General features: G+C 35.8%; 1 protein-coding gene across 8 annotated transcripts in view; it reads left to right on the top strand.

Moving 5' to 3' along the window:
- RYR3 (ryanodine receptor 3) overlaps positions 1 to 27,584 on the top strand; it is a 194,068-nt gene that overhangs the window by 20,655 nt on the left and 145,829 nt on the right. For all 8 annotated transcript variants that reach the window (XM_041409838.1, XM_041409979.1, XM_041410068.1 and 5 more), the window contains exon 2: positions 26,894 to 27,013. In XM_041409838.1, the coding sequence (XP_041265772.1) occupies positions 26,894 to 27,013 (120 nt within the window). The remainder of the gene's footprint in view (positions 1 to 26,893; positions 27,014 to 27,584) is intronic.

The following is a 27,584-nucleotide window of genomic DNA, read 5'->3' as shown; positions in this document are numbered from 1 at the left end:
AATTCAGCTCACTTATCCATATGTATTTTGTCAGTTGTTTTTTTTTTTTTTTTTGTTGTTGGCAGTGGTGATGGTGTTTGGATTTTGTTTTTATTTGTAATTACATCAAAGAGTTATAATCTCAGAACAACATTTGATTATGTTTGGTGTGCTTGAATCTCAGACTACAGACGGTCTTAATTCAAAAATTCAGTCTTTCACATCTGTCTGGTAAATAGCACTTGTGACATTAATCAAACTTTATGTGATAAAATTTAATGTAATGCAAATATCATAATTATCTTATTAAATTCACTGTCTTGAATATTTATTATTAGTTTATTTATTTATTTGTCTGTGTTTTTTTCAAAATTGTTGGTGAAAGCCAGAGGAGACTGACATCTGAAATATATTACCTGGAAGATAGGAAGCAGAAAAGAGATCATTATCATGCTTGACCAGTTCCAATACAAGAAAGAGATTTGGTAATAAAAAACACTGACTAAAGTAATATACTTACTCAGACAAAAGCACTGGCATTAAAATATGAGATTAGCACTGAAACTGTGGAGACAAGTATAGTAATGTACATTTGATACAAAAAGTAGAAAAGTGCCCATCAAGCCACTGCATTTGTGCTCTAAGGCAAACAAAAGAAATCTAAGTAAAACGTATTGTGAAATCTCTGCAAGGGAGACAAAGAGAAGCAGGAGCTTGTACGAACAAGAGAGGCAGGAATATCTTCAAATGCAAAGCAGTACAGACCTCTGTTACTGCCAAGCTGTTTCATCATATTGAGAACAGCAAGGTCAGTTCTGTGGTGCTAAGGTTGAAATGTTTAATAAAAATTCTTAGGGGAAGCACTTATTTCAGGAGATGGGATTTATTTTAAATTCTCAGTATATGCTATCCAGTGCAGAGTGAGATCTATATTGGGACAAAGTGTTTTGTACTTTCATTTTTAAATTAAGACTAACAAGAAGGCTATTCCATGAAGGTTGCTGAAGTCACTCTTGCTCTGAATGTGTTAAGGTTTATGGAATGTAAGTTTTTTCCCAGATGCGAAGTTTAGAATAGGCTTATGTGAAAAAAATATTTGTGAATATTTATCTTAAAAATCATAAAATGTTCACACATTTAGAATACTGGAATTGTAGATTGTACTTTTTTTAATGGTGTGGTCTCCCTGAAGAATGCTTCACTAAAAATATAGTAAGGTATTTTAAGTACCTTCAGGCTTAGAAACCTAAATGTCAGCTTTTCATTATGTCCTAAATGATTTCCAGATAATGCAATACATTTAAAAATAAGTGCTATTTTAGAAATTTGAGTCAATTACTTCTATAAATTACATATAATCACCATGAGATTATAGTGCTAGCTGTAGCAGATGACTCTGTAGTTACTTAAATATTTTGTCTTTTGTCATTGAAGAGTGTTATTCCTTTAATATAAAATTAGTTTTGTTTGGTGTTATTAAATAATTCTCAAATTATTATAATCAGAAAATTTTCTCTTACAACTCCTCTAACACTCACTAGAACCATCAAAGACTTTTTTATACTCCATTTCAAACCAGTGACAGAATAGTCATGTGGAAAGAAATCTGATGTCCCAGCTACTGTGAGACAGGATTGGAAAGTTAGGGAGTCTCTGTTAGGGGATCTCTGTTCATGAGTTATATCAGGCGTGCATTACAAGATTAGTTAATATCTTTCCAAAATGCACGGCTCAATTTTGTTTATGTTGATTTTACATATAAATCCATGTCCAAACTTCCTGGACCTTACAGAAATATTTATTGCCTGTGTGACTATGTAAACCTCTTTGAATTGTTCCATTTATAAAGCACAGCATCTCTAATTCTCTCAGTAAATGCTGCAAAGCTTTGGCAACAGTTTTATGATAACACTTATTTTCTGCAGGAAAAAGCTTTTTTTCATGTTTTATCATGTAAATTACTATATAATTTGGAGCTTCATGCACTAAAACATGCACAAAGCTGCTTTCTCAGCTTTGTTCCGATTTCTCATATATATGCTGTTGCTAAAAAAGTTAGCTTTATATTAAAATAACATAGCAGTGTGTTGGCTAGTGGATATATCAGGCATTCTTGCAGTATAACCAGAAATGCTTAGAGGTTTTGCATATATATGCTGCACAGGAGTTCCACTACAGGCAGGGAAAAGGCTCAGTTTTGCACCACATGACAACCACCAAGCTTGTGATTGGTTTCACTATGAGTCAGCAAAACCTGTCCTTCATCATATGATGAAGATATTTGATGTCATGTCATTACACACCATCGTGTCTCATAGTGTCTCAACTCAGTTGTCGAGAAAATATTAAGAACTAGGAAGATATAATATAACAGCCTCTTTAAAGAATTCTTAATTACTTTTGGTATCTACAAATCAACTCTGCTTTTTTTGGAGGCCTGGATTTATAATTTATTTTATCTGTTGTTTGTTATTGTGCCAGTGTAGGCTGCTAGTACACTTGTGTATAATCTAAAGTGTATTATAATACTATGTATAGCAAACTCCAATTATAATTTAAATTATTTTTTAAATGAGCTTACTCATAAAAAGCAGAAAACACTATTACCTTATAAGATATTTAGAGAACTATGGAATATTCTGATTGGAAGGCACCCGTAAGGATGACCAAAGTCCAACTCCTGGCTGTGCACAGGACACAAGAATCACATCATGTGCCTGAGAGTGTTGATGAAACATTTCTTGAGCTCTGTCAGGCTGGTGCTGTGACCACTTCCCTGGGGAGCCGGTTTCAGTGCTCAAACACCCTCTGGGTGAAGAATGTTTCCCTAATATCTAACCTAAATGCCCCCTGACACTTTCAGGCTACTCCCTTGGGTCCTGTCACTGGGCACCGCAGAGAAGAGATCAGTGCCTGCCCCTCCTCTTCCCATCATGAGGAAGCTCTGGCTGCAGTGAGGTCTCCCTTCAGTCTGCTCTTCAGGCTGAACAGACAAAGTGACCTCAGCCATTCCTCATACACTTGTCCCTCCAGATCTTTCCCCATCTTTGTTGCTGTCCTTTGGATGCTCTCTAACACTTTATATCTTTGTTATACTCTGGCACCCAAAACTGCCCCCAGCACTTGAGGTGAGGCTTCCCCAGAGCAGAGCAGAAGGGACATTCCCCTCCCTTGCTCGGCTGGCGATGCTGTGCCTGATGCGCCCCAGGACGCAGGTGGCCCTCCTGGCTGCCAGGGCACTGCTGACTCATGTTCAACTTGCCACAGACCAGGACTCCCAGGTCCCTTTCTGTGGCACTGCACTCCAACCTCTCATCCCCCAGTCCACCTCCATAACCAGGGTTGCCCTGTTCCAGCTCAGAATCCAGCACCTGCCCTTGTTAAGCTTCATACACTTGTCTATTGTTCAGCCCTGTATGTAAGTCTACTCTTCACATTCTAATGGGATTTGAGGAAAAAAGTAAACTATATTTTGGGATTTTAATTAAAATTATTCAATAATTTGATCTGATGTTTTTGAGACATAATTTTGATATTACTCCTACAAGAGTTTTCTTTCATATATAAGTAGTTTTTTCAGTTAGCAAAATACTACACGTGGTATTCTGGAAGAATTTTATTAGCAGTGGACAAGATACCAGGAAGGGATAGTACTTATCTTACTTCTGTAATTAATGTGCAGTATCTCACAAATAGAAGCTTTCTCAGGCTTAAGATTTCACATATTAAGAAAATAAAGCAACCTATGTGGCTTCTTGTATGGGTGCTGTGAGTACTTAATTTTTCTGAAGTACTTAGACTCAATTATTTGTATGCTGGGATTGCATGGAGTAAAACAATTTGGTGATACAAGCCTTTCAAATTTAATTGAACCCTTGGTTTGTGCTACATATTTACTGAAACAACTGCTTACAAGATTTTTTTTTTTTTTAAATCTCATTCTGCTTTGCTGCCTGTCAGGTTATCTTACCTGATTTTTTGCTTCTATTTTATTTCTGATAAATTGTGATGGAATTCCACATTTTTCTTCAATTCTCTTTAGACTAATTTAAAAAAAATTAAAATCACAGAATTGAGGCAGAATCTTCAATCTGAAGATCTTGGTAAAGAAGGAGAGGATAGAAAATTCCAGTGTGGCAAATGACTTAATGAAGGAGATAGATATGTAGGTTTTGAGATAAAAAAAAAACCCTGCTGCTCTTTTGCAAATACATCATATTTACCCATTTGTATTTCCCATGCAAAATAAAGATAAAGGATATGAGAGACATGGAAACAAAGACCCTGCTAAGCATTAGGGGGCTGTATAATAAGGCAGAAGAAAGCAGAGTAGTGGAGAGAAGTGGCAGAGAAGTAGAGAAAACTGGAACATTTGACATTTGGGCTAGAGAAGGAGGCAGATATGGGCTGTTAAAAATCACCATTTCAGACATTCTTTGTCACTGATGACCATGACACCGGCTGTTTTGGCTTAGATATATTTTATGCTGTGTAGGTCTTTTGTTGGTGCCTGCCTCTCAAACAGATGCTCTCAGACTCCTGCAGACAAGCTGGGAGACAAGTCTCTAACCTGCTACGTTTCTACATTTTGCTGATCCTGACAACCCATGATCAAACAAGTATCTTTAACATATGTGAAGTGAGGTCTGAATGGAATATATGTGACGGCATACTTGAAGAACAGACCTAATGTAAGAGTATTTGTGTTTTGATCACAAATAGAAACAGATTGATTGAATTGATGGAGCCCTTTTAGCACCTACCTGGTACAGAACATGGTTATATTTTTTTCAGTAGATACTCAGTTTAGTAACAGACCAACATTTTGTCATGCTTTAAAAAAAAGCGTTAATAGCTCTATTGTATATTAAATCTTGCACATTTGTTTATATGTTGTACTGTGTTTGGCTGGGATATTTGACAACTATCAAAAAACAAAACTGACACTGATTTAAAGTTTAGATTGGCTTTTTTCCTTGTATTCTTTTTTAAAAATTGTTTATGGTTGTGGTTTTTTTAGCTAGGTATGAAATTTTAATGCAAGATGTGTCTGCATCAAGAAAGGGAGTTTACATCTTAAAAACAGTATCTGAGCATTTGGCATGCCATACACATCAGAAGTAGCCAGAACTCTTCTTCAACTGAGATAGACACATTGGGTATGGAATGGAAAAGGCAGATAGAATGCACAAACAGGGAGAAGTGGTTATAAGACTGATGTGTTAAATGAAGAGTGAAGAAAATCAATATATGGCAAAGACTGTGGTGAGAAATGACGTAAGGAATGGACATGAGGGATGTGCAAAATTGAAAAACAGGAACTGATAGCTGGGCTAGGTAGGTGCAACTTTTTGAAAGTGTTCTTTTAGGATCTTCATGTGTAAGTACAGCTGTGGGGAACACATTTAATTCATTAAGATTTTGCTGATTCTGTATAGGAATTCTGCTAGATGAGGTCCAGTGAATCTTCAGAGACACCTTTTGAATTCCCATTAAAATAAAGACTAGTAAAAAATTATTGGTATAGTCTTAAAGTTGATGTTCTGTGAACCTTGTAAATAGTGATACAATCTTTTAAATGAGGTAAAAATGTTTGAAGTCTGTAGTGATGCATAAAACTTTATCTAGAAAAGGATCCTCCAGGAGTGTTATTGTTCACATAAGTGTATTTTCCTTTAGTGGACATGGGTCAAAATACAACAAGAAAATGGTTATGTAGGAGCTTCAGAGGTCTTTGAACCCGGCACTAATGAATACAGATTAGATGGAGAAGATACAGAAGCATGATTGTAGAATTGAGGCTTTTGCTAACTTTGGGTGTAGTAGGTTGTAAGTTTCCTGTTATTCTAGCCAGTTTTAGTTTGAACTAAGATACCTGCTCTGTTAAAAATGGAGGAGAGAGTGTGAGACACTTGAGTGTGGCAGAGCCATTTTTAACTCTAACGACAGTCCAAAACACTTCATAGTTAACATCATTATTCTCATACCTGCCTTTCTCTAAGTATTCTCTTCTCAAACCTCAGCATATAACCTTTTTAAGAGACTAAAACAATTGATCTGAAAAGAGGTCTGAAATATTTGTATGTGGAAAAATGTTACTTGAAATAGCTTTTTCTCTCTTTTTATAATTAAAATAATGTCAGCATTCTCATCTGAACATTTTAAGAAAAGATAATGAGTGGTACCTTTGCAGTGCAATTGCCTTTTCTGCAATATAAGAGTATGCAATTTGTTTACAGTATATGTAAAAACAATATGTTATCTGACTGTATTAGTAAACAATAGATGCCCATAATGCATGAAATCTGCCTCACTGTAAAATGTGGTTCCATAGGCAACAATATTTGGAAAGTATTTTATAATGATTTTTAGATAAAGCTTTAAGTCCTCTTTTTTGAGTTCTCCTGTAGAACTGCAGACAAGTAATCACTAAGAATGATCAGTATCTTCACAATCTTTTTTGAAAAAAACAGAAACATGTTTCTAATATGTTTCATTCACTTAATTGTCAAAAGGGTCTGTATTCTAATTAGGGGTTTCATGATTTTAACATTCAACCTGATATATTTATTATGCATTTGTCTGCTGTGTTTATGATTCAATTATTTGGCTCTTATCTCTGTGAAGGCAATGTTATTCCTAGCAATTAACTCAGGCTTATCCTGAGGGTTTTATCATAACAACCACACTCGAGAGATGTCATGCTGCTGAAGGTGACTGAAGATATTATGTAGCCTACTTTCAGGTTCATTGGTAGCTTTTTCTCATTTGAAATATACCAGCTGATGGCATGAACAGTCAGCATTTAGTAAAAAACTGATAAGTGAAAAGGTTCATTGTTATTGTCTGTTCAGTCGATTCATACTTAAGCACTGTACTCTCGCATTGTACAACCTGCCTTTCTTGGGCAACCTGATGGAAGGTGTGTACGTGAGGGCTACACTGCCCTAAGCATGCCTGTAATTTTCTTAGTGCATTTCATTATCTTGGTGCTATCATTTAAACAGAACATATCTTTTCATGCTCATTTAGTTTCTAAGTAAGTAACTTCAGTAAGTACTTTGTTCAAGTAAGGGTGGAAGTTTTTCTGTGCTTGTTATCCTACTGTTCTCTATTTTTGCCTAAAAATCTTGTCTGAAGAGAAAGAGATGTACCAAAAGATCTCCAACAGACAGCCAGTTTTTTACCACCATGCATACAGATATACATGTAAAATTTGATTAGAATCTGCATGGTGACAAATAGGTTCAATTTTATCCTTTTATTGTGGCTCTATGACAGTTTCTCGCAGATTTTGGAAAATATTTTGTAAGGCAGAGTGCATTATTGACTAAAGAGAATGAAGGATAATAGAAGGGTAATGGGGCTTGCTGACGTATCAAATAATTTCTATCTGATTAATATCACAATAATATCTTCTGTGACTGTAGACAAAATATGCTGTCGCATAATTTTGGAGTGTGTATGGGATTTGGGTTTTTTGTCATTTTGGTTTTCTTTTTTAGCATTTTAATACACATTCATTGTTGTGTCACAGTTTTAAATTTGGCTGCCAATAATGTATTCATGTTAGATTGAAACATCAATGTTAACCAACTAACATGACATTCTGAATCTGGTTTGAGATCAGTTCAGAGCCCCCTGTGTCCCAAAATCATTTGAAGTAAAATATTCGACTGATCTCATCCTCAGATTAAAAAGCACTTTACAAATTTCACTATATGAACAGGGATTTATACAAAACTATAAGTGTTTTTTCTGTCCAGAAGATTTCACATCCATTCCCCAAATAACAGGAGTAGAAGGTATCATGGCTCTCACTTTTCCCACAAATAGGCTAGAGGCAGGAAATTAAGATCCAGGTTCAGATTTTCAGGAACTTTATGTAAGGGATCCAAGTTCAGTAGACTTCAATAAGAGCGTTCAGGCAAAAATCTGTCTTTGCTTCCTAATATTTGTATCTAATACACATAGTGTGTGCCATCAAGCCTTCACTTTTGACACTTGAATGAATGAAATCAAGTCCAGTAGAGAGTTTGATTATGTAATATCTGAATTTTCAAAAGATAGATATGACTGTTCAATGAGTGATACTTTTCTGAAAGTTTCTCGTGACTTCCAGGTCAAACCACTAGTAATTTTTAGACAAAAGCTACCAAGATGACAGTGTCAGAGAATATGTCAGTAGTAACTGCTGGAACATCTCTTTATTATCTTACTTAAGAATTCAAATTGCTGTACCTTACCACCAAAGAAAAAAAGTAGTATACTAATTTTATTTTGAGATAGTGTGGGATTTTAAATTAATAAATAAATTGTTTATTTAATCTTGAATGAGCATCTGAAAACCTCAAAACATTCCATGATTGTAAAAATGTGGTGGTGGTAAAGCCTAGGTTAGGATGGAAATGGTGGAAGTGATAGCAGAATGTGGATGTACAGATCTTATTTGAGAAAAAAAAAACCAAAAGGAACAAATCTGATAAACTAACTTTAAAGACCTATGCTTTAGACTTCATCCAAATCATTACTGAACTTTTACAGAAATTACAGGCATTCTTTTCTACTGTGTCCTTTGATACAGTTTATAGTAACCTTCAACACCCTGGTTTTTTATGGATCCAAGGTGATAATTAGAGATTATGTTTATAAGGAGACAATAAGAACTTTGTAGAAGAGACAGAATATTTATTAATCCAGGATAAGCTACAAAGGAAGCAAGTACTAGATTTTACAGGAGGTGATGCTAGGTGCATTAGTTTGAAGAGATTTTTCTCTATGCTAATGTTTCATAACTGGTCTTCATTATTTAAGACCTTCAGTAATTGCTCTACTCATTTATTTCCAAGTTTTTGGTCTTGTCTGGACACAGCTTTGCAAAATCTCATCCATTCTCTAACTTCAGACACCTGATTTGTCACTGGATTAATTTTTAATCTGATTTCTTAAAATTATTCTATCAAAATCTGAACATTTATTTGTTTTTCTCTATTTTGTTTTAAAGTCTCTCTGTTTTTCTTGTGTAACTCATGATGAAGAGAAGGTCTAGCAGACGCATTCTAAATCTCTGTCTGTCTCACTGATACTTCTGTTTGAAGTATGAGTGGAATTGATGTAACTTAGATCATTGATCTACCCAGTGGTAATAAAAATAGAATGAGAGGTTTTGCTGGATATACTTTGCAGGTTTAGATTAACAGAAAGTTATAAGTTTTGTGTGAAGAAAAATGTGGTTCTAGATTTGGGGAAAAAAAAAATCACGGAATACTTGAATATTCATATCTCTAGTAATTTTCTTTCCCCAGATGAGTTTTGTAGACATGAACATTTTGAAATAATGGATGTCAGGCAGTAATTTCTGTGGCAGAAAGTCACAGTGGGAATATAACAGTTTCCCTGTAAGACAGTTTGAAGTGGTGATAGATTTTGTAACTTTGTAATTTCCTTTTTCTTCATATGTCAAGAGAGAGATGAATCCAACTTAACATATGTGCAAGCATAAAATTTGCCTCAGTATTCACAATAAGAAAATCTAATTTAGCTCTTAGTGATAACTAAGGTTTTGTGGAAGCAGGCAGTATGAATTTTGAAAGTTCAGGCACATAGTAACTTGTAAACTTGAGGAAGATAATTTGTTATTCTGCAAGAGTGTCTGCATTTGAAAGAGGATATCAGAAATAAGAATTTCTTTTATTTGCTTGCTTACATCTGTGTGCTGTATTTGCATTGGCAATCAGTTGAACCAGGTGTTTATGGTGGTGTAGCATAAAAAACCCACAAGTGTTCTATACATCTTGGGACATATGCCAACCTAACATACTATGAAGACTACCTTTTTCTGATGTACAAAGTGCTCAGTGAGCAGGGCACCTGCTGTTTGTGAAGTTATAAAGTTCAAGCATTTTATAGATTCTTGCATATAATTTCCTTGCACAAGCATCACTAAGATTTTTGCTGAATGTTTTCCTTTTATTCTTAAAACAAGGTGTAAGTGCAGAAGAAAGGATAAGGTGGGGGGGATTGCTACATAAACAAAACTACACAGAGATACAAACATAGTAGACATGGGGAAATGGAGAAAATGGCAAAGACTAGGGTTCTTCAGCTGTTAATTGATGGTCCATTAAGAACATACAGGCAGCATTTGGAGGACAACCATCTGGACTTTGTAACTGATACGGCAGAAAATATGAAGGTTTTTAAAATACTTGAAGCTAATCTCTAAGACTGCACAATTTAGGAAGAGCTGTTTAGTGGAAGGGGAGTGGGAAAAGTGACACTAGGGGATTGACAGGTGGAGCTATAAAAAGGGCTGGTTTTGCATAACAGTGCCCAGTCAGTGTGCCTGCCTGGCAGCCCTATGCCTGATCACAGCAGTTGATCTTCCTACTTAATACTCGCTATTTTCCCTGTGCATGAGTGCTGTAAGGAGTGATGCTAGCAACTGTGGAACCCAGAATTTTGAGCCAGCAACAGGAATCAGACCTCAAATGAAGCAGTCCTGTGTATGTGGTGCCAGCAACTGGAGGAAGTAAGAGCATCTTCAACAGTGGCTCTGGGCTCCATGGATCTTAGAAGAATTGACAGCTTCTGAGCAAACTGGGGTGAGTGAATTTGAGGCAGGAACTGGAATCAGACTTTGGGTGAAGGGACACACATCTTCTGTACCAGCATCCAGAGCAAGCAGGAGTTTCGGCATCAACTGCTGCTGGAGGACCTTGGGTCATCAGTCCTAGGTGCAAGCTGTATGGCTCTGGGTGAAATGAAGTGACGGTCCTAGTGTGAGTAGCTGGCATGAGAACTACACTTCATAGGGCCCACGTGCCTAAGCACCAGCTGCTGGGGATGGCACTGGAGTCAACATTTTCCCCTCACCTTGAACATGAGGGCCATGTGTGTGTAATTTGCAAAGCAAATTTCAAGCTGGCAAGTAAGAGGCCCAAGTATTAGGCAGAGGGTCTGAGCTGACAATTGACTGAACTGCAAATTTTTGTGTGCTTGTGAGTCTAGAGATCTTCACTAACAAGCTTCAATCCTGGTCCTGAAAATAAACTACTTTTTTCCTATTTTGGGATAGTCAAACACTGGAACAGGTAGTCCAGGAAGGCTCAGAAGTCTCTGTCTCAGGACATATTTATAACCCAACTGGATATGGTTCTGGGCACCTCATTGATGTTGATGCTACTTTGAGCACAGGGGTAGAACGAGACAGTCTCTGAAGGTCACTTCCAACTCAAGATAGAATTTTTGAAGTTAGAAAAAACCTCTAAGATCACTGAGTTCCACATTGTTCATCACTGAGCACTGCATTGTTCACCACTAAATCATGTCCCCAAGTGCCAAATTGAACCCAGTGATGGCAATTCTACCGCTTCCCTGGACAGCATATTCCAGTGCCTGACCACCCTTTCCGTGAAGATTTTCCTAAGATCCAATCTAAACCACTGTTACAACTTCAGACCATTTGCGTTCATACTGTCCCTTGTTATCTGTGAGAAGATGCTGACACGCACCAGGCTGTAATCTCCTTTCAGGTAGTGGTAGAAAGTGAAAAAGTCCCTGATGTGCTACCCCTAGGCTTATCTCTAGCAAGCCTGGTTTTATCCCTTTTCTCCTTCAAATCTAATTTAAGGCTCTTTCACTGAGCCCTGCTAAAGCCTGTGTGAAGATCCTTTTTCTGCTTTGGGACAGGTGTGCCCCATCTGTTGTCAGCAGGCTTGGTGTTTTGTAAACTGATCTGTGATGAAAACCACAAAATCCTGCTGGTAACATCAGGCTCAGAGCAGTTATTAATCGGGGTGATTTTCCTACTCCCACCTTCCCCTGCAAGTGCCAGAAGAGAGAACAGAAGAGAGAACACTACTGGTGCTCCAGATCCCTCAATGAGTTATTCCAAAGCAGTGAGGTCCCTCTTGATATTCCTCAGTCTTCCTGGGACTTTATTGCTGCCCACCTGAAAAACCAGTAATGGATGATAATTAGAGGGCTGTACCAGACTGGAGAGTTTCTTGGTTACATCTTTACCTGGACCCCAAGGAAACAGCTGACTTCTCTATGGCTTGGGTCTGGTCAGCATATTGATCCCTCTGTTTCTCTCAGAAGGGAATAATGGATGACTTTTTTGTCATGACTGAGTCAGTCATGGTGTGTCAGGTACACTAATTCACCCTGGACAATTCCCCAACCTGTGAACCTTAGTCCAGCTTGCCATGTGCCTGACCCTCACTCCCAGAGCCTGATTTCCATTGTGCAAGGGCACTTGAGAAGGTGAGGTAAGCTGGGAGGGGATTCACCAATTGCTTTGAGCAGAGACCTGGCTCTATTCCCCTCATCTCTTAGGTCCCCTTCTGCTGCCTGGTGACAAGACAGTTGCATATTCTTTGCTTCATGTGATGTGGCTGGCTGGTTAACATAATTTTGTGTGAATTTGTAAAGTGCAAAGTATTAAGTGATTATTAAATATTTAAATTTTATGAACTTCTCTGCTGACAACTTGTCAAGGTTTGGCTCTCTAATTTGCTAGTGAATGTGCTGGCTGACTTTTGGTAGAACAAGTGTTGCAGAATTATTAAGTGAACCTTATGAAGTAAGCAAGCACTGCTGATGTTATCTGGGACAGGAGCAGTGGGGAATACAGCAACACTGACTTTTTTACAGAAATCAACTTAATTGCAAAATTAAGTGCACTTTCCTTTGGCACCATCTAATTTATGAAAAAACACAAAGCAAAACAATATGTCTTTATTATGCTTTGTAACATCAATAGGTATATACTGAGAAACACTCTCCCTAATTTTATAGAAATCCTTCTATTTCCAGTAATTGTGCTTGCCCTCAATTATAGATCCAAGGTAATGACATCAGTGATTGAGCATGTAGTTAACTCACATATTTCCACTCAGTTTGCTAGAGTGACTGATCTGTCATGCTTTTGGGACATTTCTACTGCTTACAGATTTGTAAGTATCTGCTACTGGAGTAGCAATAATTGTAAGACTTAAACCACTATGCAGGGAAAACTGCCATGCAGCTGCTTGTTGGTGATTTGAATATTTTATTTTGGAGGGTATAGTTGATGGATATGATTCATTTATGCACTTTCAATCTCCTGTCCCTGCCAGTTCTTGTCTAAACCTTGAGTATTTCACTTTCTATAGCCATGCTTTTTTAATATGTGTGAATGCTTGACATGGAATGGATGGCAGTTGAATGTACTTAAATTTTCACATTTTATTTCTGTGCTAGCTCTTCTACTTTATTCAGGATTTTTTTTTCATGTATTTTGTATGAAGACTGCTAAAGTATCTGCTGTGTTTTTCAATCCTGTTTGAAAGATTTCTGTTGTAATTTTCCCTGCATCTGATGCATTTTCTCTTTTCAGCTGTAACAGATGCAGATGATTACCAAGTATTAGTGAGGTTTTTGTTTAAAAGAATTTCCAAAAATATCAGAGTTCACTTCTGAAATAAATTTCAGAAGTCATAATTCAGGATTGTAGTGGATAGTTAAGGTCAAATATACATGACAGTAATTTATGCTTTTCAGATCTTTTTGTTGAAATATGAATGTAATTCATCTTAGCAGACTTCTTTAAAAAGTTTTATTGATAGAAAAAACCCAACAAATTAACAGATGTGCGCATATACATAGTGCAGTATGAACAAAATGAAGTATGGATTAAGAAATGGAAGATACAGCTGGATTTCAAAGGTATTATATCCTCATATTAACCATATTTTTAAATAATTTGTAGGCACTATAGCTCTATAAACAATAAAGTGTCTTTAATTCTGTGGTTTAACATTGGGGAAGTAATTGTGGCTGATGCTGAGTCTTGTGTGTATATATATCCACATAAAGGAATTTGCCATTGAAATGTATCAATTTTCCAGTAATTTTTAAAAACGATGCCCAGAATTCTTTTTCTCTAGATAATATATACCACCATATATGTTTTGTCACATTGTTCTAACATTCTCTCAATAAGGATATTATCAGAGAAGTTTAATTAATTTTTTGAGGAAGAGCACAGCATGTAAAAACTCTTCAATGTCCTCTACACCCCTTAATATATCTGTATATTGAGTGAATGCTCAAATATACATTATTATAGCTGTATATTTGCTAGTACAGGGTAACTACAGGTATTGTACTTCCTTTAGAATTCTTTCCCTGTATAATTTGTGATCCCCCCGATGTACACATATAAATTTGAACCTGTTTCATAGCTTTCCTATTCTTACCAATCCATGTTTGCCAGGCAGCTCATCAGCTTTATGTTCACTGCCATGTTTTTGTCTTGTCTATAGAAGGTTTGGGGAAGAAGCCTCAGACTTAATCTAAACCTCTGTTTAATCAAGAAAACAAGTTACAAAGAATCATTGAACAATTCTAGACCCTGCAGGACCTTGCATTTCTGCTTCAGATTATCTTGTCTCATAATGATGTCATATCATCATTGGGTCATTGACAAAACAATTATTTATACAGCAATATTCCAGCTCTCATGGCTTTCCCCAACCCCCCCCACCCCCACCCCTTTCTCCTAAAATCTGGATAACTACCATGTAAATATTTATTGGCTATTCACAGTCTCACTCTGGTTCTGAGATTTGGTGCAAAGTCCTGGGTCTTGCAAACTCTGTATATGTTTAAATGCTACTGTCTGTTTATCTGTAGTTCTGCTGCCTGCATCTGTCAAGGATGACTTAAATTCAGGTCACTGTGACATTGTAAAATCTCCTCTGAGAATACTATTAAAAAAATAGTATCTGTAAAGGTTTCTTCTATCTTCATGTAGAAAGTAGCTAGCCTACAATTTCATATAGTGCCTGAGCAAATTTTGCTTTTTTTAATCTTTTTTTAGGACTTTTCAAATTTGTTTTGAGTTCCTAAAATTTAAAGTAGATAATTTTTTGTCTCATTGTATGTGCCTGATTTTCAAAGCTGTATGCTAAGCATCCATTTTGTCAACAGTTGATATAGACCATGTTTAAAATCCTAAGTGGTATTGGGTTTTGTAAAAAATCCATATGATTTTTGCCTTGAAATCAGCATTTAAGTTTCTTAGTAAAAACTGTTAGTCCAAAAGGGAAATCTTACATCTTTATCAAAGTGTGGTATTAAATAAATATCTGAAATATTTACAGTTGATAGTTCAGAGAGACTAGTCATATACAGAATACATGATTTAAAGAATATGCTAAAAGAAGTGCATACCCATTCTCATTTTGAAATAGATACGATCTAAATGTTTGTTGCTGCTGGTATCTTTACTAATCTGGTAGTGGTCATGCACTAAGATTCCAAAAGGCTGACGGCTTCTATTTGGATTCCTTCTTGCTGTCAGGTGTCAAGTTTTTTAAATTGGTTCATCTGTAATTGAGACAAGACACTGCCTATTCCATTAATATTTATGGTCATCTTTCAAACAGTAAAAATTTCTAAGCTAAACCCTACAGAATGAGTTTATTACATCAAAATTTCTTGTATTTGTGAACTTCAGTTATGAGTTAATTTCTGAAATGAAATTTATTGTAAATTTGTCGTAATGGGTGTCCTGTGTTATATCTTCTTGTTACTAACTGGTTAGCCTGCTTCACTTGCACCAGATGTAAATGAAAAGGGCAAAACAAACAAAATATATGCAACTACGTATATACACAACAATGTATCCTACATTCATTTCTGTCTCCAAAAGGATGCTCCATCAAAATGAACTATAACACCTTCCTTTCCTAACATATCTAGTGTATTTCTTAATATAACCTTTGCCAGAGGTTATGAATGTGAGAGTTGCAAAGCATGCCAGTTCTGACACCACAACTCATAGAATCATAGAATGATTTGGGTCAGAAGGGAACTTTAAAGATCATCTAGTCTAGCCCCTGCCATGGGCAGGGACGTTTTTCACTGGATCAGGTTGCTCAGAGACCTGCTCCAATGATGGGACATCCACAGCTTTTCTGGACAACGTGTTCTGGTGTCTTATCACCCACATTCTAAAATAGTTCTTTCTTGAGTTCAACCTGAATCTACACTCCTCTAGTTTAAACCTGTTGTCCCTTATCCTGTCCTTACAAGACCTGGTAAAAAGTCTCTCTTCATCTTTCTTATAAGTCCCCTTAAGTATCGAAACACTTCCTTGAGATCTCCCTGCAGCCTTCTCTTCTCCAGGATGAACAATCCCAGCTCTCAGCCTTTTTGATGAGACCATTGTTCCCACCCTCTCAGCCTCTCAGCCAAGAGAGGTGCTCCAAACCTCTGGCTGTTTCACAGCCCTCCTTGGGTCCTACTCTACCATGTCCATCCAGTAATAATGATAAGGTACTTAGGCAGGGTACACGTTTCTTGTATAATTCCACTTTGGTCAGCATGGTGCATATTTTCATGCTTTTAGTCACTCTGCCATGCTGTTAATTAACGTGTATGCTTAATGTTGCTTCCTTTCTGTCGTGGGTTAACCCCAGCCAGCACCCAAGCCCCATGCAGCCACTTGCTCTCTCCCACACCAGTGGGATCAGGGAGACAATCAGAAGGGTAAAAGCCAGAAAACTTCTGTATTGAGACAAAGACAGTTTAATAGGGAAAGCAAAAGCTGTGCACACCAGCAAAGCAAAACAAGGAGTGAATTCAGTGCTGCCTATGGGCAGGCAGGTGTTCAGCCATCCCCAGGAGAGCAGAGCCCCATTACCTGTAATGGTGGATGGGAAGACAAACACCATCACTCCAAATGTCCCCCCTTCTTCCTACTTCCCTCAGCTTTATACACTGAGCATGATGTCCTGTGGTCTGGAATGTCCCTCTGGTCACCTGGGGTCACCTGCCCTGGCTGTGTCACCTCCCAGCCTCCCATGCACCCCCAGCTTCCCCACCAGCATGGTCATATGAAAAGCAGAAAGGGCCTTGGCTCTTTGCAAGCCCAGCTCAGCAATAACAAAAACATCTCTGTGTTATTGACCCTGTGTTCAGCACAAATCCAAAACATGGTCCTGTACCAGCCACTGTGAAGAAGATTAACTCTACTCCTGCTGAATCCAGAACACTTTCTTAAAGAATGACAGGGCTCTGCCTGACAGGAGAGGACATCTTTAATTTGCCTGAGGTGCACCAGACTGATCTGCATAGCTAGTTTACCCCAGCTCCATTAATAAGTCTCCTCTTTCTCATGCATTACAGTTCAAAATCAAAGGAGTGATTTTAAAAGAATATTTAGTACTCAGCTTTAATGATAGATGATAGATAAATATTTTGGATATTACACTTGGTCTTAGTATTTGGTGTGGATGTCCCTTTGTGGTCACTCTCTCATGCTATCTCATTTCCACAAAGAACTGCATAAGGGGAAAAGTGAGATGGCTGTGATACAAAGGGCAGCAAACTATCTAAATGCTTCAATGGCAACTATACCACCTGAATTTGGCTTGAAAATAAAAAAGAAGGAAAATGGTCAATATTATGTAACTGGACTTTCTGAAGCAATTTTTTATTCAAATAGGGGAGTTTTTTGGTTTTGTTTGGGTTTTTTGGTGGAGTTTTTTTTTTTTTTTGTGCGTGTGTGTTTTATTGATGCATATTGCCTTGATATAAGATATGGGAGTATGTTCCAGAGTTATGATTAGGCTTTTGTCCAACCACTGTGGAAGGTGTAGACTGACAACGGAAACCCCAACTCTATTTTTAAAATCTTCTGAGAACTGTCAGAGGGTGCTGTGTGAATTTCCACCAAAGAACTCTGCTGTCATCATAAGGATCCATTTGCAGTGAACAGGTTGTAGTTACTGGGAGAAATTTGTATGCTTACTGGGGGAAGACAGGCCCCAGACAGGCCCCACCTTGGTACATTACTACAAAGAAATAGAGGCTTTTAATTTATAAAAACCAATAGCAAGAACTGGAAGTAAAGCTAAATCTCCTGAGAATCCACCTCCCCATGATCATCACTGATTTAAGATCTGCTCTGAATATTGGTTTCCTTCATTTGTTTGTGGGGTTGTGGTGATTTACAATATGAGGTGTCTAAGCGCACCTCTTTTTTAGATGCTAACACATGCTGCTTACCAAAAGATTTATTTATAGACATTTAAAGCAAAGGAAAACCCAAGATGATATATTCATGTTACCTCTTCCTGATTCAATTACATGACTGTGATGTCTGTATTTTGGGGCCAAAATATTTATGCAGTGTGCACTTCTGTGTGGAGATCCTAATGAATTTTATCATATTGCAGCAGACCTGTATAAACTTTTCTAATTACAGAAGTGAAAAATATAACTTGAATATTTTATGAACTTTTTTTGGTTCATAAGCTGACTCTGATATTAAACCTTGCTTTAGGTTATCCTTGGATACATCTTCTAGTAAACAATATTCCTAGTATAAATTTATGGAGCAAGTGTGTCACTATTTATTGCAAATTTTTTTTCTTCACTATTATAAATGGACAGTGTGGGGAAAAGAAGTGCTTTCAAGAGATATACAGAAGATTCGTGTCTCTTTGGCAGAATGGCAAAATGTAACTGCTGTGAGAAAAAATTGGTAGTTCTGGAAACAGGAAACATTTGCTTTGCTGGCATGTATGTAAGAGAAAAAAACAATAAAAATGTTTTAATGGCTGGAAATGTAGTTTGGGTCTTTTTTTAAAAAAAGGTAATAATTAAATTTGACCAGATAACTTATCTTTCTTAATAGTTTACAGTTTTCTTTAAAAATTTTCCCATTGTAATTTGTGATTTATGTATTTTTTGATGAGCAGGCACAGGTTTTTTCTTCTGCTGCCCGATAATATTATTGAAACTCTTAAACATGGAAATACCGAATAGAATATGACAATGTGAGTACCTGTTACACAGCTTTTTAAGTTGAATAGAAGTATAAAATTACCTATAAGAGCATTTGAAGTAGGACAAATAAGTATGTCCAAATATAAATTTGAAAATAATTATTTAATTTCTAGAACTTTTTAAATGTTCAACCAGCTTCAACATGGGTCATTTACATTGCATATTGCCTCTTTGTTCTGCTTGTTTCTAATTTTATAAGGAGGCACAGGATTAAAGCTCATATTACTCACATTAGCTTAAAAAGAGAGATTTGAATTGTTGAAGAACTTGGTGACTTGTCATTGTTTTGATCTGAAGAAGAAAAGGGAATAAAAGCAGACACAATACACTTTATTTCCCTATGTACACTCTTAGTTTATGTCCAAAGAGGAGGATCACAAGCTGTCCTCCCTGTCAAAGTCCACAAGCTAAGGGTGATGGCTCCTGCTCCTTCACATGACTGTTTCTGTAGCACAGCACTGTTTCTTTCCTCACGTGCTTAGTGAGGCAAAGCTGCCTCTAACAGCCACCCACTAATCAGGGGACCTCAGGATTCCACAGACATCTGTAGTAATGTCTGGGCACTGCTGATCAACGCTGAGCCTTCTGTAAAAACCTGAATGCTAGGTTGCATTTATAGTGTAACCTAGATAAGTGTGTAAGCCTTATAGTGTGCAGTTAATTTTTGTTTCTTTCTTTGTTTCTATGTGTTTTGGGTTTGGGTCAGTTTTGAGACTTAAAAGTGTTTTTTGAGGTTTTACTTTATTTCCTGTTTCTTTTTTGTCATGACTAGTCAAAAAAAGAAAGAAGTTGCTTTTTATCTTGAGAAAGAGCAGGCAAAATGAAAAATCCATGTCATAAACTAGCTGTGTAACTATAATTAAAATTATTTTTCAAGTGAGAAATGTCTTCTAACAAAAACAAAGTCCAAAATATTCAAAACTTCAATTAATCAAATCTGTACTGCTTACTGTATGTGAGTGTGGATGCTGAGAGAGAGAAACTGATAGTTTCCCAGGCGTGGTTCTGGGAAAAGCTGAGAAACTCAGAGGAAAGAATTATAAACAATTCTTATCTTATGTTGCTGCACCTGGTGTTTGTGAACATTTGGAATGTGTTATGGAAATACTTTTACCAAAGGGGGGTTTCTTAATTAACCAATCATGTGAAATGTATGGATTAAATGACCACTCAGGTCCACCTGTGTCAGGCGAAGATATAAAATAAGATGGCTCAATAAATGTGAGACCTTTTACCATTTTGCCTTCTGATACAACTCCGTGTCATCTCTGACTCAACAGTGACACAGGAGTGTCAGTCATAGTGTAAAAATGAACAATTATTTTCTTTATTAAGAATGGAATTGTCTTAGCAAATAAATAAAAATTAATACAGCGGAGCTTTTGGAAATTTCCCCCAAAGAATTTTTTTTAAAGGTTACAATTCAGTTATTTGGCAGAGAAAAAGTGATATGACCATGAAGCAAGGTTTCTGATGTAGTTATGTACTTTGCTCTGAATCTGATGTCTGCATGGACATGTGATACACAATTGTTCTTAATTGAAGGAAAATTATTTTTGCAGTACAGGAACCTAAACAAACTGAATTGTTCTGGCTAGATGGCAAATGAATACATTAAGTTACTTTTTTGGATCATAGCCTCAAACCTAAAACAACCCAAGTAAGATTTAATCAAAGAGGCTTTTAATTTTTATGAACTTAATTAGGAAGTCTAAATATTTAAGACTGTGTTGCCTTGGTAAATAATAAATTCAGCAGCCAGGATTTTTCCACATCCTTTATATGAAGTAGAAGAGCAGTAACAGAAATAATATGCCATACCAGAACTATTTTCTGTATCAGTTTTATGAAATTAATTGACAGTGTAAAAGGGAGAAAAAATACACATTGGCCAATTGTTGCAAGTAACAATAGCTGAATAATAAATCCCAAAAATAGTGTATGAGTTTATAGGTTTGAAAAGTTCTGTTCTTTTCAAATGTGGAAGTAGTGGAATCCTTTAATGTGGTGTTTTATGAAGTTTCTGTCTTAGAATTAGTGGAATAATTGACTATATCTACTAAGAAGCTGGAAACTAGGTAAATTATGGATGCTTTTTTAATGGATCATTTAAATAGATTTATACAACAGAAACACATAGTTAACTCACTTTATTTTAATACTAGTATTTAGGAAGTCTTGGTATGCTTTATCAGATTGCTAATTTGAGTCACCTTTCTTCAATTATCATCTTTAATGAGCAAACCAAGGAATGGGTGTGGCAAATGTTTCATATACATCATCAGCCTTATACCAGGTGTAAAATTTGAATACAGCACAGATTGATCACTCTACCAAAAAAAAAAAAAAAAAAAAAAAATAGATCAAGTGAAAAAGCGCTTTGACTTCTATATTTTCAGTGTCTGGTGATGGAGACTCGCTTAGCACAAAACACTGTCTAGACATTCAATGGCCTAACCTACAGCTTTTATTAAAGCTGCTGTATTACCCATGCCATAGGTGGATATTGATTATATAATCCTGCTTTTTTTGAAAAAAACTGGCCATGATGCATTCTTTTTTGAGAATAAGACTTAAACTGTTTGTATAATTATTATGGACATAAATAATACAATTAAAAATAATTATTTCCTCTAAGTGAAGTATGTATATGAATATGCATATGCTGAGCATGATGTCGTATGGTCTGGAATGCCCCTTTGGTCAGTTGGGGTCACCTGCCCTAGCTGTGTCACCTCCCAACCTCCCATGCATCCCCAAATTCCCCAAATTCCTCATCATGCTGTGACTGTAGAAAAAGTAGGAAAGGAAAAAGCCCTATTCAGCAATAACAAGGAACTGGTGGGTGCAAACAAATTCACCAAATCCATCTTTGGATAGAAGATTGTCAACTCTGCATATAGTTCCTTATTTTGTGAAGGAAAATGTAGATTGTTGTAGATTGTAATTTCTGGCGAACTTCACTTGTTTTCCAAGATTATTCCAGAAAACTCAAAAGAAATGCAGTCCTGTAAAAGAATAATTTTGTAGCCAGTGTTCAAATGCTATCAAGATGTTTATTTACATCCTGCACTTTGTGCTAGAGGGAGAGATGCAAGTAGAATGTTGTCTACCAAAAAGTGAAGGTGGCAGTGGATTTTTACTTAGTAAATTTTTTTGCAGCATTGATCTATAATCAGCAAGTGTCTCACATTAATCAGGCCTGTATAGAGCATCAGCTCAATATGCCTGCTTGTTTTACCATGTTTTACAGATATGTTTTGGCCTTTTTTAATGTAATATATATTTCTTGAATGAAGGGGTGTATTATCATCATGGTTTTCTATGGTTTTACAGAAGAATGTACTTTTAAAAAATTCTGTATCACTTTGCATTTAAGTTAGTCATTCCTGGTAAAGTACATATCTGAATGTTTATTGCAGCTGTAAGTAAATTATAGGCAAAATATGTAATTTGTTTTGAGAAAAATCTTTCTTCTTGTAATATAATAACAAAGTTGATTAATTATCTAGAACTGAATGATTTTCAATGCCATGTCAATTTTATTTTAGCAGTTTATTTTCAGCACTGAATATTATAGAGATTAGGTAGATGTTGACTCAGTAGGTAATAAACTAAATCTATGGTATAATTTTCCAGCAACATTTGCATGTGTATATTTACTGTATTCATGTTTCCGTGCTTGATAATATAAAATATATTGAAATGTGTCTATTTTTGTATGCGACCCCTATTCAGATTTATGTGTACTATATAAATCACTACAACTCTAAATTATGGAATATATATGCAACACAAATGAGGAAGGAGTTTCACTAACTGTTAGAATTTCCTTTTTCTCAAATTCTGCATTGAAAAACTAGTGAACAGTGCAGGAGCAAGGTCATGTCAACAATACATTAATTCACCTTTGATCATTGAATTCCTTTACAGCAACTCAAGTAATTGAGTAATAAAGATCGATTTTGCTTATGTTTTGACTTACTATTTTGTCACAGGAAGCTCAGTTTAAGTTCACCATCACTTTATACTATGAAACCTGAGGACGAAGACAGCCAGAACGTCAAGACAAAATAGTGTTTGGTCATGAACTACTGGACTGTGATCCTTTAAAACTCAATTTTTAAAGTTATATAGTATACTGCTTAATTCTGTATTGCTGAAGGCTAGGAATAAAAGTTTTCTGTTAAAAAAAAAAAGTTTAAATATTTAATGTATTCACAAAATACTTGCTTTTGTGTAGTCAATTTCTATTTTTGTAACTTGATCATTCTTAACATTAGAATATATTAAATTTGTAACTGTTTTAGAAATACCTTTGTTTCTCAGTTTATATTGACATTACTATATAGTCAAATTTGGAATACAGCATCAGCTCTAGCCAAAGCAAGTAGAAATTTACTTTTGCAGTACACAAAGTTGTGTGGTTGCCTATTTTCAAAAAGAACTCCAAATCCCTGCAACTGTCTTTTTCCTTTTTGCAAAAGTTATGTACCATGAATACATGAATGAACAATGGATGGTATTAAGACACATTCACTACATTACACTAGGTAAATTCTGCAGTATTTTGGACCATCTGAAATATATTTTAACAATTTCAACATGTTTTAATATATAAACCTTCTTTGATTTGAGATGGAGTTACTCTGTGTGTGTCCTTTTGCTAAAGTGCTGAGAGATGAATCTTAACCAGATAAAAGATTTCTGGACTGAAGAGGAGAACTTCACTTCCTCTTCATTCAGAATAACAAAGTGAAGAATTGCTATGCATCTGTATTTGTGAATAGATGGAATCATGGTAGTCTAGAATGTATCTCATGGTTAGCTTGATGATGTCAGTGGTGGAAACCAGTTATTACTAAATGAGGCTTAGAATATGTGTACTTTTTGAGGAAGAATAGCAAAAGCAGTTTCTTGTGCCCATCTGTAGTGGACTATTGTTTATGGGACCACTGTTTATAGGTGTCCTTTCCTTCCTGTGATTCTGTGAACTCTAAGCCTGTTTTCTTAAAAACTAACCCACCAAAACAAACAAGCAAACAAACCGAACAACAAAACCCCCACAAAAATCCCCCACAAACACCCCAAACCCCCAAAATAAATGGACTAGAATATGGCAATGTCAGAGCTGCTAGACGAGAAAAAAATGCATTTTAAACACTTACTGAATCAAAACAATTTAAATTTGTTTAATTCATGGTTCACAAACTAGGTACTGAAAACAAGGTACTGAGACATGGTCTGCATTTTCATGATAGCACAGCAACTCCATAAAACTCATTTCTGTTAGGATCTTCAGGCCAGAAAAGCAATTACAAACCTCAGCCAGAATGATGTTTTTTTCAGTGAGAATATGTCAATACTGAATCATCTTAACAGGGAATAATTGTCTCATTTGCAGATTGTATAGGCTTGCTAATTCTTTATGCTCAGTCATTAATTAATACTTTTTAAAACTTTTCTGCAAAGCATTCTGAAATACCATATAACATAATATCCTTGCCACTTTTAATAAACTATTGAAATTTTTAATCCTACATAGCAAATACCCAGCTTGTTAAGTGGTGTAGCACAAATGAAAGGGCACATTGGCCATTTAGGGGAATAGCATAAAACATCAGTGTTGCATGAGGCATACATTTCTTGAGACATTCTGTGCTTGTATTTTGAGATTACTGCACTTAATGATTGATAAAGTTTTTCTGATGCCAGTGTAAATTCTAAGTGTTTATTTTCCTGAATTCTGGAATATTAAAATATTAGTTTCTTTATATTAGGAACTCTTGCCCTTTTATGCATGTGGACTTAAAAAGCAAATAGTTAATTTATTTAATTCTCATTTTAAGTAAGTTTTACGCATGTTCATAGAATCATACAACAGTTTGGGTTGGAAGAGATGCTCAAGATCATCCAGTTCCAACCCCGGTGCCATGGGTAGGGAAACCTTCCACCAGACCAGATTAATCAGAGCCCTGTCCAACCTGGCATTCAACACATCCAGGGATTGGGACATCCACAATTTCTCTGGTCAACCTGTGCCAGTGTACTTCTACTGTAAACCTACATTCTTTCAGTTTGAAGCTATTACCCATTATCCTATAAAAGATAGGATGTGCCCTTGTAAAAAGTCTGAAGACATAATTTTATTTTTTAGGGAAATATGTATTGCAATAGGGCTACTAATATACACTCTGTGGAATGATGGATGCTTTAGTGTAGTAGCGAAAATAAATACAATTTGAGTTATATAGAAGTAATGCAATTATAAGTGTGTACTAAATTGCAAATCTCAATTTTATTCTAAATTTTTCTATTCATATATTCATGTTTTAGTATTTTACTATTTTTAGCTCTTAAATATTTATTTTCAAATATTAATACAGGAACCAGATTATGAGAAATGTTTTAAACATCTTTATTTTTATCTTACATATGTTCTAATTTTTTCCCACCAAACACACGATTCTGAGGTAAATTTTTTAAAATTCATGAAGGGAGGCATGTACTGAGTATTTAATTGTACGGGTAATATTTTGCAACTTATTACACTGAATAGCAAAAAGAAAAAAATTATTTTTTTAATGAACTTGAGAGTGGAAAATTTCAGAGAGCACTTTATAGAAATGGAAGCAGAACCAATGGGAGAAAAGATAATTTTTTAGCATCAATTAATTCTGTCTAACTGCTACATTTTTTAGAATTGGTTGCAAATATGTCTGGAATTCTTTTTCTATGCTGTTGAAACCCCTATTGATTTTCATGCAAAGCTAGATAAGAAAAATACTTTCTGTAACTGCTGATTAGTCTGAAATGTAATAGTTGCCTATTTCCATAAGAAGTGGTAAGCAGGCAGTGAAGGGTTGCCTTAAAAAAAAGCCCTGTAACTTGCACACACCTGTGAAATAACACAAGTGGAAAACATGCTTTTGATTTCCCTTTTTAAAGGGTGTGTCACTCAGCTGCTTTGGTGAAAACTGCTTTCCTTCACCCAGCTTTTATTTCAAGTGCCCAAAGCCGTGGCAGTGTCATAGTCTTGCAGTTGCATAAGGGGAGTGTAAATAGCAGTGCTGCTTTTAGAACATAATTGTTCAAGTGATCTCAGCGCTCAGCACAGGCGGCTGTTGTGTATCTGCTTTGATAATAATAATTGACACCAGTAGGACTTTGTAGCTGGACGGGACAGTGACATATCATATCACTCCTGTTATATCAGCTTCTGCCCCCTTAAGAACTTGTCAGGCAGTGTCTTTTGGTAAACAAAACATACATGCCGGTACAAAAATAAGTGCTTCTACACGGTACTCTCAGAGGTTTTTTCTTAGTTAGTGGACAAGTTTTGGAAAATAAAATTATTTTTAATTTTGTATATAGCTTTGACACAGTCAAACACTAAGATTAATCTCTTTTGGCTTGCTTATATCAGCTTTAGTATCACATATTGAGAGGTGAAAATGGGCTTGGCACTTTATATGTTTGGCATTGTATTATGCAGCAATTTGTAAAAGTGCTTTTCCAGAGTGTTTTTATTCTTGGGATACGCCTTTTGAGGATCAAGTTCTTGTGAATGAACTTTCACCTGAAAAATGTCTCTTGTATCTTTGATTGTACACAGAGATTTCTATATTGCATGAAAACTTAAAAGTTAAGGTTCTACATTCTGAGGAATAATGTTGATAGTTTACTGTGCTAACAAATAGCACTGTTGTTTGCAAAATTGCAATAAAGGTTTTTGCTGTAAGAATTAAAAATACTTAGCTGAGTAAAACTGAGTAACAGTGTGCATACAGTTTGTTTTATATTGTTAAAGAAACAAAAGGAGACAACAGTTGCAAAAGCCTTGGAGAGAGTGTGCAGTCTTCGTCACTTTGATAAAGCCTTGAATATAAATTCCTATACAAATATTTACATATTTGTAGATCTGTTATAGATATACATCAAAAGAATCTCTGCATATGATTTAGAAGTATATTGCATTAATTTTCAACAGATGTTGCAGGATTTGTTGACATTGTAGTGAGCATATAACTTCAAAATAATAATTTTTTTCTTGTTCTTTGTATTGTGACAGGATGATGAAGTAGTACTTCAGTGTGTTGCCAGTATTCACAAAGAACAAAGGAAGTTTTGCTTGGCAGCTGAGGGACTTGGGAATCGCCTGTGCTTTTTGGAGCCAACATCAGAAGCTAAAGTAAGAAGCTGATACTCTCAACTGGTGTAACTGATCAGTGAAATGTTAACCTATTTATTCACAACCACATTTAATTATGGTTTCTTAAATATGATGCTAGAGGGACCTTATGTATGCTTTTTTCCTGACTGCATTTTAGAATTGTTTGCAAAAATTTCCTAGAGCTTCCAAACGAATTTTGAGGCACACCTAAGAACAGTGAAAAGATGCTATTCTTTAACTAAGAAACTTCCTGTAACTGAAATACTACCTATTTTCAAGATTAGGTCTCCAGACTGTTATTAATATTTAAGTTCACTGAACTCCTATATTTCTGTTACTGCTGTAGGTTCAAATATCAATAGGATTGATCATTTTGGAAGCATTGTCACCTGTCAGTTGCTGGTATTAAGTGCTATTCCTGACTTCATTATCAATCAGGAAGTTAAATGCAAAGGGACAAGAATGATTAGATAAAAGAGAATTTTAGAAGATTAAAAATGGAAAATTGAAAAAAGAGGCTAGAGAGATATGAAGAAAAAAAAATCTCCAAATCCCCCCAGGGTAATTACCAGAGCTTGAGAAGGGAAAG

The sequence above is a fragment of the Onychostruthus taczanowskii genome, unplaced genomic scaffold (assembly GCF_017590055.1).
Source record: "Onychostruthus taczanowskii isolate IOZ18803 unplaced genomic scaffold, ASM1759005v1 scaffold1, whole genome shotgun sequence".
Lineage (NCBI taxonomy): Eukaryota > Metazoa > Chordata > Aves > Passeriformes > Passeridae > Onychostruthus > Onychostruthus taczanowskii.
The sequence above is the reverse complement of the archived record's forward strand: the minus strand, read 5'-3'. Positions and strand labels throughout refer to the sequence as shown.